Here is a 10,638-nt window from a genome sequence, read left to right on the forward strand (position 1 = left end):
AGTCCAGACCATAGTCCAGCAGTATCTGACCACAATTCATAGTACCAGACCATACTTCATAGTACCAGACCATACTGCGGAAGAATCTGACCATAATTTATAGTACCAGATCATAGTCCAGTAATATCTGACCACAGTTCACAGTAGCAGACCATAATTCAGTAGTATTTGACCATAATTCATAGTACTTGACCATAATTCATAGTACCTGACCATAATCCAGCACTGTCTGACCATTATTCATAGTACCAGGCCATACTCCAGTAGCATCTGACAATAGTTCACTAATACCAGACCATAATTAATAGACATTCTTCATCAAAATCCAGAAGTCACCAAAGACCCAGGAGTACCTCACCAAAGTCTAGAAATACCTCACCAAAGTTCAGAAGTACTTGTACCGCAACCGATTTAAATAATCGTATCTGAACTATGATACCATATCATTCTAAAGGCAACCCACGTGAGGTCATTTGTGGCTGGACATAATGTTTCTCCACACAAAGTTTATTTGAATTCACATTTGGTGAAATACAGGTTTATGAAATATGAACGAAATGATGATGAGCTTAGACTATATGATCACCGAAGACAGTTTTGATGTCGATATAGTGCATAGTGAGTCAGTAGTTGTTTTCAACTGCTTTGCTTTCCATGATTCCGTCCGTACTTTCTCAGTTCTTGTGTGATTTGTGTTGAACGTCGTTTTACGAACTGGCCATGTGATTATTGACTTGTAACCTTTATCTTGGTTGGCGCCTGGTATACGAATGTCTTGTTTCAACACATAGATTCAGTGATAATCCACATATATTATCTAGCTGGTTTTGCGACCGTCTCACAGTGTCTATTAGTCACATGCTTCGTATGTTGATCACTTAGCTAAAAATCAATGTATTGTGCGGCAAACAGATCTGATGTGAATTGGATTGATAATGTTCTGCAATGCAGTTATGTGATTCCTCTCTTTCAGTCTCTAAAAATCGTAAGTGGCATATTTAGTTTCTGATTCATTTTTATTTACTTGTTGATTCCATTTTGCCTGTTTCTAAACAGTTTCTTATTCAGTTAACATCGCCAACGTGAATCTTTGCCTAGTAGACTTATTAAAGTAATTGTTCATTCGATTACAAACTCACTGCAAAGAATCTACTCAAAATATTTTCACAAGATTAAGCCAAGAACGAAGTCCTCTTTTTCCGACTGAATTAAGAGCAGAACATTAAATTTCCAACTTATGTTCAGATATTCTAATTTCAAAGAAGATGTTTACACAAGTATAGGATACAGTCAGGATACATAATATTTATAATAAAGGCAGTTAATTGTTTGTTTCCCCATCTGGGGTGCGCAATTAATATTATTTGTATTCAGAATGTCCTGTCGAAACAGCGGTCGTGGCGTGTAAAGAAAACCCATGAGACGTCCGTAGCTGTGCGGCCTACCCATTCGCTGAATGTCGGTAAGGCGATAAACCTTTTATACCGATGTGTATCCAATATCTGTGTATATAACCATATTTTCCAAAAAAAGTTAAATTGGTTTTTCATAAGTTACTTAAAGTGCAAGTTCTAAACGTAGCAAAAATATAAGTTTATTCAACCCTTGTAAACATAATGCGGGCTGCTGGTTCCTTGCAAGGGTGAACATCTAAAACATTTCAATACAATTTTCAGATAACAACAACGTTGTGCTTTGTTTAATAGTTTAATTGTTTACAACCCTCTTTATTGTTGGAATGAGATAACGTTGCAGTTATTTGTACTTTTCTCCTTGACCCTATAGCCCTAATTACTGTGGTGGATGTTTTGCAGAATATTACGTGGACGGACAAAGAGTGGATTGCTCCAGTAGGTGTACAGTGGGTTAACCTTAAGATAAATATTAGATATGGCATAATTACAATTTGATATACACGAGAGCCAACAATCGTTAATTGGCTGCTGCACAACGTATATACTTTAGGCCTATATATTACAACAGTAACACCACTTAGCTACTTTAAAGTGCTTTGTCTCATTTATGTATAGCCTGAAAGAGTCAAAGGAAAATGCTAACCAAGCGTACCGTAAGCGTTACGTCAACGAAAGGGTAACTTCCCTTGACGACGACAATGGTGCTGGATGAGAAATCACATCTCGTCGAGTGCTTACTGAAGTGAAAGCTTTCCGAGGACCTGAATTCAGTGGGAAATGATGTCAAATTCTAAGTTCTGATTTATACGTCTTCTACTTGTAACTGAGGTGAAATATTAAATAAAATCCACAGATGTTTAATTTGGCAAAACAAACTTTATACTTCTTCCAAACCTCACAGTGGCGTTGTAAGAATAAAGAAGTGGTACATACAAACATAAACACATGCCGTAAATTAAGATTTATGGCGATATAACATAGGTTGAACAGATTATTTGTTTGGTTGATGTCATGTTTGAGAATTCAAAACTATTTACAGCAACTCATATATTTTGTGGCTGTAGAAAACCAAACATAAACACCCATTGTTTATGTATAAATCGGTCATAAGCCTTTTACATAAATCCAAAGACTAAACAGTTTACCTCATCAGTAGATTTCGACAATAATTTGAGAGTTACAGTAATGTGATATTGACCGAGAAGGAATATGGGAAATTGCTCATCGAGTTTGCTGAAGAAAACGTAACACTGTTATTTACTATGTAATCTGACTACAGAATAAATCAGAGGCCATTAAAGATGAGATGCAGTCAGTACAATGTACATACCTGGTAGTTAAAAAAAACAACAAGGAAATAACACAGGCTGCATAACTTACAGGAAAATGTTCTTTGAGGTAACGGCTGTTTTATGTATATATGTGCATATATGCATGTTCCAGCCAATATGCCAACATATCATGCAAATGTTTTGACTACTGGATTGTAGGTAACATCTAGAAAACTTTAAAATTTGGATTGGTTTTCGTCGGAAGACGCCACTGGAAGTTTCTTAACATGTGATCAATTCAGTAATTTCGTTGGAAGTTGCGAATATAAAAGGCCTCTTTGGACAGATTTCGTCCGTTCTTGAGGTATGCAAATTCAGTATTCATCTGGTATTCAAATGTCAGTGTGTCTGTAACTGTGGATGCCCAAAGCCGCAGAAGACGTCTTTCACATGACGATATATACATACGGTACAATGTTTATACAGCAAACACACGTATTTAGTCTTTGGTATGTCACTGGGCAGATTCTAATCTAAAGCTATAATCAAATGGATCTGGATCCCGTTGCTAGCTCTGTCGCCTACACCAATAACAATTCTGACTGTGACATGAGTATTACACCTCCGGGATGGGCTCGTGGATTCTCATCTCGTCGCCTTTGTACACGGAAGGCTTCTGAAATTATACAATGAAAGGGAATATAATTCGAGTACATAAGCAACGATACAGTGACTGACCAACAAGTTACCATTGTCTTCTTCATTGAAAGAAATATACAGAAGAGGTGAATTTCTTCAGAAATACAGTACAATACAATTTTACCAACAGATCCACGAAGCCACATTTTATTTACTGGTAAGCCTCAATCTTTCCTTACCCTCGATACCGGTACAATTATTTAGCCAATCACTCAATTCCCTGTTACAACTGTGTCTCCAATCAGCAAAGAGATAAAGAAAGGGGAATTATAAAAGGCTCAGCCGCTTAAACGTGAATGACAAGTGAAGTTCCCTGGGCTCATTCGTCCTATATAAACGGTCCACCGAAAGTCGTAATTGTGACCTACCACAATGCCTTTTCTGTCCAGGAAGATTTCCAAACCAAAGGCAACCAGACTGATAATTATCCCCAAGCCTAACAGAAGAAAGGCAAAAGCTGCATCCTCCAGAGTAAATGTTGTTTTAGGAGACACAAACGGAGATTTGGTGTTTAAAGCATTCTTTTCACTGCAAACTCCTCCAAACCATTTCCTGCGCAGATCATGAAGGCGCGCCGTCTCTTTCAGGGCTAACAATGCGTGGCTGAGTTCACTGCAAATCCCTGCACCCTTCTTGCAGGCAAAAGCGTAAGCATCGTCAGTGAGGGGTTCCCCGGTAACATACAAGTCGCACGGCTCCTTCGATGCCTCGTACTCTGCCATTGGTGTTTCCATGATAAAAGCGTAGTCACCGCTGGACCGGCGAACCTTCTGGATGCCTGCACCTATGGTCAATGGCGTGTCAGCGGGATTGGCTTCCATTTGTCTAAACATCTGCTGCCTGATGGGATTCTTAGACGACTTAAAAAGTTGATATGTTCTGCCTCCCTTGATGACCCCATACCTAATGTTGGAAAGCGCCAAGTCATCGAATGTGTGGATTTTGACCGGGGTCAGCGAGTCCTTGATGATAAATCTGCCAGTGAGAGAGGCTATATAGGCAACCAAGAAGAACATGGCGAATATCCACCAGATGGCGCTGAGAAATCTTCCAGAAAATGAGCGCGGAGTTACACTGTATCCTGAAAGGAAGACACGTGACTTTAATGAAAAGCGATGCCATGTGTCTAACCAGAGTTGAGCACCGTGATTAAAGCAGTGTATCCCCACTATTCAGCATGCTTACTGAAAGTAATATTACCATTCTAGTAAAAAGCGTCAAACAATCATGACTATACATTACTAATCTAGTTTAGCGGCCAGACGCCTTTGAAGACCGTGGATTGGTTGTCTCACGTGCAGGACCGAGGGATTTCAAGGACCTTACAAAGGGGTACACATGTACATTGCTTTTTCTTGATTTGGTGCTAACGGTGACGGAGTAGCACACAGACTGGTCTGTCTCTGTGAGTCCGAACTCTAGTGGTATCAGTCCTGGTATGAAAGACGACGCACTGTTTCAGTGAGGAAGCACTTAAAACATACAGTTACACTGACTAAGCAGAACGTCCATAAACAAGACTATTACACTGCCGGAATCAAGTGCAATGAGCGAATTAACGAAGTGTGAAAGAATCTCTAACCTTGTGATCACCCATTTTTAACATCGTAGTATTTCAAGACTTTTCGACTTTTATGATGGCGGCAATTATATTATAGGTGGAATAAACGATACACGTTTGCATGCTCATCGTAACAACCTACCTTGCCAGAGCATCGTGCTAAAGGCATAGAGAAAACTGTTTTGAAGACTGAAACTATCTCTGACGTCGCGCTCAGTTGAAATGCTTCCCCACTCGAACGGACTCCAGCGCCAAATTACGTACAAGGCGAGGCTAACGACCACATATCCGACCAACGCTGTGATCCAGACGGTAGTGGAGAACGGCTGAAGAAGCATGAAGAACTTAGACATAGTCAGTCCTGGAGGGGTTTTGACCAGAATCTGGGGTCCGGCCAACATGTATGGTACTGTGTATTCTATTGTTTTAGCTCGCATGGACGTCAAATGTAAGGGCGCTGCAGCGATGTCCGCCTCCTGGAAAACAACATTTCTGAATTGCTTGATTCGTTTTATTTTGGATCAAGTACTTTTTGTATATATTTACCATCCTATCACGGTCTAGTATTTAGCAGTACGTGCAGCGGGCATTATGAGAAGTTAAACCAGAAGTAATTGCTTTCCTGGAAAGAAACAGTTGATTTCTATCACACGGCGCAAGAATGATACCGTGCGCCAATGTGGTTCAAAACTCTTCAAAAAGCATTTTTACTGTCAGAGATAAAACGACTGTTACTTCTTAAACTTATAGTTTCCAAGAACAAAATTGTGTAATACGTTTCTATGGTGTAGTTACCACACATCAGTTGTGTTTCGATATATTATTCCGTTCTCTGACACCATATTTGATTCTCAAACGTCATCACCAACTCACCCCTCGTTCAAGGTGTCCCACCATACCGGTCCAGTTGCCTTCCTCTGTAACAGATCCGTATCTTCCGTCTGCCACTAGGTCAATGTCAAAGTCAACATTCAGAGACTTTTTCAGTTCTTCCAAGACATCAATAAGAAAGCCATCATATTTAGTGTTCCCTGGCCTGATTGGTTCCATTATGAAGGGACGATTCTGACGAGATAAAATTTATTTATTTATTTATTTGATTGGTGTATTACGCACTACTCAAGAATATTTCACTTATACGACGACGGCCAGCATTATGGTGGGAGGAAACCGGGCAGAGCCCGGGGGAAACCCACGACCATGCGCAGGTTGCTGGCAAACCGACTAGATAATATACTCACAATGTAATAGTGGCCGTCGTATAAGTGAAATCTTCTTGAGTACGACGTAAAACACCAATCAAACAAATAAAGCATTAACAGCAGTAATTGGCTTATTCAGTAATAACAGCAATTTCTTTCCTTATTTATAGCAGTAACTGGTTACCTTGTTAATAGTAGCCATTGTTTTGTTCAGTAATAACAACAACTAAGTTACAAAGTAATAGCAGCAAAAGGTTTACTCAGTGATAGCAACAATCGGTTAAGTTACTAAGTAATATATAGCACGGATAGAATTCTCGCCAGAACGGACATTGATTTATATAAAGAACTGAGCAAGTCAAATAGCATTTGTACTTATCAGAATACTAATGATATGCTAATGACTACAAATAGTAGTCAGAGCACTACATGAACTTTTAACAGTTACGTACATAACGCATTATACTGCATGCGATAACTGGTTTACACTCCTGTAATTCTTGAGAGACTTGCTCTAGCCTCTCAGTGCTGAACCCAAAAGCGAGACAACCACAACTTTTAAAGTCTTCGGTATGACCCGAGCTGGATTTGATTCCAGGTCTCACGACCTTGAGCCCGACGCCCTAACCATTAGGCAACCGAAGCGGCCTTTTAAGTTGTAATGTTAATACTTACAAAAATTGTAGTAACTTTGTAGGTAGTTGTAGCACTGTGAACACAATCCATCTGAATCAAAAGTTAAGGGAAAGATTAAAGTTTTGCGTAAATACCTCCTTGAAGGCAGAGTACCAGTTATTCATATTGCCATCTTCCACATGCACAGGGTGTTAAAAAGACATTCGAAAACAATAAACTTCAAAACACCCTTCGTCTTGTAAATAGGTGGTTATCGCTTCAATATCGATTATCAAACCCCTGAACTTTCAAACTGCTTCCCGTGTTAGTTACTGAAGCGTTAAGGATTTAAAATGAATGAAAGGATGTACGCCTGCTTGACGTTTTGCTTCCTGCTTAATTCTTCAGTCATATGACAACGAGTAGTCATTAGGTGTGTGTGTGTATGTATATATATATATATATATATATATATATATATATATATATATATATATATATATATATATATATATATATATATATATATATATATATATATATATATATATATATATATATATATATATATATATATACTGTGTCTTTTTGTGGTAGGGGGCGAGCGGTAGATTTGGTAGAGCGGTTGGATTACACACGCTAATTAAAGTCTTGAGTTCGAGATTCACTCGACGAACCAGTGCTTTTTGGCCTCGATTTGTCAATGTAGATAATTATATCTAATCGATGTTTTTACTGGCATCTCAGTATATCTTAAATATGCCAGTTGCTTATAAGTGTCAGATACAAGGAGCCGGAATATGCCTCGTTATGAACACAGTTGCACAACTTTAATTTAGCTAACTCATAACATTGTTTCATCGAACAGAGTCCACGAGATCAAATTGCAATCATGCTATCAGTAACTGTCTACAATGGACGAATAAGATATTTCATCACTATCCCTTGGTGGAGGTATGTTATGGTGAAGTAGCTCACTATGAGTTGGACCATTACACTTATTTAATGATCTTTTTGATAGCTCAACAGATATATTACTCACTGTAATTTTAAGTGATTGATTCGCATTTTGTGTAAATATATAATGACCACTTGATGAAGTGATTTACAGAATGATATGAAGAAAAATGAATGAGCCACTTATGGAATTATGAATTGGTTCGTTGATCGACAGACGATCAGTTTGAATACACCAATATTGTTACGGATGCAATGAAAAAGGGAGAACAAAAACTGCATGTCAGCTATTGGCTATTACATTTTTAAGGGTTGCCAGCTGCTTTCTGAGCAAATCGCCCCATATTTGACGTACTCCCTCTCAGTATACAGTCAATAGACAGGAAACACGCCCTGTTGAGGATTGTGCTCAAGAGCTTCCCGCGGTCAATGTTCTGTTATGGGAAACAAACTAGGGCAACGCCTAAAATTGGTGTCAATTTTCTATGACCTTTGCAATCTCCAGTACACTAAAAGGTCATAAATATAACGTCTTCTCTACAACTAGTGCAGCGGTCCTGTTTTCCATGTATGGCCAGCTGGTGTGCTTTAAGGAGGCAGGTTGAAAGCGTAACCGGTAGGGTCTGCATCGCGTGGTGTAAGTTAATGTTTGTAGGAAGAAAGACAGCACATCTTTAGCAACTGTGTATGTAGTTGGGTGAGTTGAACCTCCAGAAGCTAAATCTGCAAAAATTTGTATATTTGCCATTTCCATTTTGCTATAGCAAAACAATGCATTGTTGGAGAATTTATGCTGAACGGTTCAATTATTTGTCATTGTCTTCTCACAAACAGACCTATAACCGTATAACATATGAGCTGTGCGGAGTTGTAACTTGTTTATTTATTTGATCATTTGATTTGGTTTGATTTTGATCAAACACGTCACATCCACCAGGTGCCTTAAAAGGGAAATCCTGACATAAAGCCGCTGTAGAAGCATTCACGGATGGAAGTAATCGATCTGATTTGTTGCTTCGAGTACAATACTTTAGTTCAATGAACCAGCAAGGTCCCGAAAAGACATGTGCTATCAAAGGGGTATCCACAATACTGATCGTCGTCATATGACTGAAAAATTGTTGAGCACGACGTTAAACCCCATTCACTCACTCACTCACAATACTGACCTGCTGACAAATTCGAGTAGGGGAGTAGTTCGGAATGTTTATCGCTCCAAAAAAAAAGCAAAACACATCCCATTGTATCATGTACTGACCTGCTGACAAATTCGAGTAGGGAAGTTTAGAGTTCGGAATGTTTATCGCTCAAACAAAAAAAGCAAAACACATCCCACTGTATCATGTGACCTGTCAAAAGTGTTAGGCAACTACATTTTATCACATTTACTGTAACATGGGTGTCAAAAAAAAGTTTCATAAAAAGTTATGTAAAGTAGATCAACGATGACGAAAATTGAGGGGCTCAAAGGTGAACACAAGATCTTCCTGTAACAAAGTGCCTTGAGAACAGGGTGAGAGTGGTGATCGGTAAAACATTTTTAACATACCATGTGTTGTTAAACGTACCAGTTATAACGTACCAGTAACAGTTCATGCCGTAGAGATTGTCGGCTGTACTCTGCGAATGTTTTAATTCTGCACATTTATCAACACGCTTAACATTATCTACAACAGTGTGAGCGAGAATCTTTGAACCTGTTTGTATAGGGCCATCAAATTAATAAATTAATAAAAAGGCTTAAACTCGTAATAGCTGCATGTGGCTTCACCCATACAGGATTTCTTGCCCTAATGTTTTTGTTAAGTGGAATGCATATGAAACATTAAAAGGACGAGGATGAAAGACACGATGTCAAACATTTGACAAACTAGTAAAACCATCCATGCACGTACGTATAATGAAGATCGCTTACCTGTCGAGCGATTGTGAAGCACAGTATTAAAAGCCATGATCTCGATGTAGCCACCATCTTCTACGAATAAAGCTCTAGGGGGAAGCAAAGATTTTATGTGTTCTGTGTGTTGGGTGTGAGCATTTTTTTTGTAAGCGACCCCTTCCTGCCGTTAATAGCTTTGACCTACTTTAAGTGACGGCTTGTACCACATGGATACCCTGTCTAAGCTCTTACGACAGCGCCTGGAGTAACCCAATACATTCAGTTTACAAACATAATGATAATCACATATGGTTATATTAACGCGTACACTGAATTACCTCGCTTAGGGTTAAATGATTGTACCTAAAAGGTCAAAATAGTTCAAATATCCTATGCAGAGCGAAGTAAAAGCATCGTGGGTTAAATGAACTGACATTTATCTTTAGATGTCATTTCACAGCTAAACAGTGATCCATGCAGCCTGCTGGTTAGGAAAGTCGGAAATGCCCTAAGCTTTAACTGTTTGGTACAGAAGCGGGCTTTAGAGCCAATGCAAAACACTGCCAGAAATATTCTCCAAAGCGGTCCTCTGTCTAAAGGTATGGTTTGCAATTGGCTTAGATTAGAAATGCTCGGTGGATATCGCGGAATATTAAAGTGCAAACATAAAGTCTGCCACGGAGCCTCCTCAGTCAGTTAGCGCGGTAGCGCAGCGTAAAGACCCAGGAGTCTCTCACCAATGCGGTCGGTGTGAGCTCAAGTCCAGCTTATGCTGGCTTCCTCTCCGGCCGTACGTGGGAAGGTCTGTCAGCAACCTGCAGATGGTCGTGGGTTTCCCTCGGGCTCTGCCCGTTTTCCTCCCACCATTATGTTGGCCGCCGTCGTACAAGTGAAATATTCTTGAGTACGGAGTAAAACACCAATCAAATAAATCAAATAAAGTCTGCCACTAAATATATACATAGACAAAAAAGGATATAGAAAGTTATCACAGAAAGATATGTAAAAAAATTCTATAAAGTTTTGAATACCGAAAAGT

At 39.1% G+C, this 10,638-nt stretch overlaps 1 protein-coding gene across 1 annotated transcript; it reads right to left on the reverse strand.

Moving 5' to 3' along the window:
- Nucleotides 1-2,303: 2,303 nt before the first annotated feature.
- Nucleotides 2,304-9,732, reverse strand: LOC135468764 (glutamate receptor U1-like). The gene is made up of 6 exons (XM_064747178.1): nt 9,636-9,732; nt 6,824-6,874; nt 5,820-6,011; nt 5,089-5,422; nt 3,754-4,466; nt 2,304-3,362 (listed from the first exon to the last, which is right to left on the reverse strand). The coding sequence occupies exons 1-6, from the start codon at nt 9,690-9,692 to the stop codon at nt 3,303-3,305; spliced, it is 1,407 nt and encodes a 468-aa protein (XP_064603248.1). The 5' UTR covers nt 9,693-9,732; the 3' UTR covers nt 2,304-3,302.
- Nucleotides 9,733-10,638: the final 906 nt, after the last annotated feature.

The sequence above is a fragment of the Liolophura sinensis genome, chromosome 6, assembly GCF_032854445.1.
Source record: "Liolophura sinensis isolate JHLJ2023 chromosome 6, CUHK_Ljap_v2, whole genome shotgun sequence".
NCBI classification, from domain to species: Eukaryota; Metazoa; Mollusca; class Polyplacophora; order Chitonida; family Chitonidae; genus Liolophura; species Liolophura sinensis.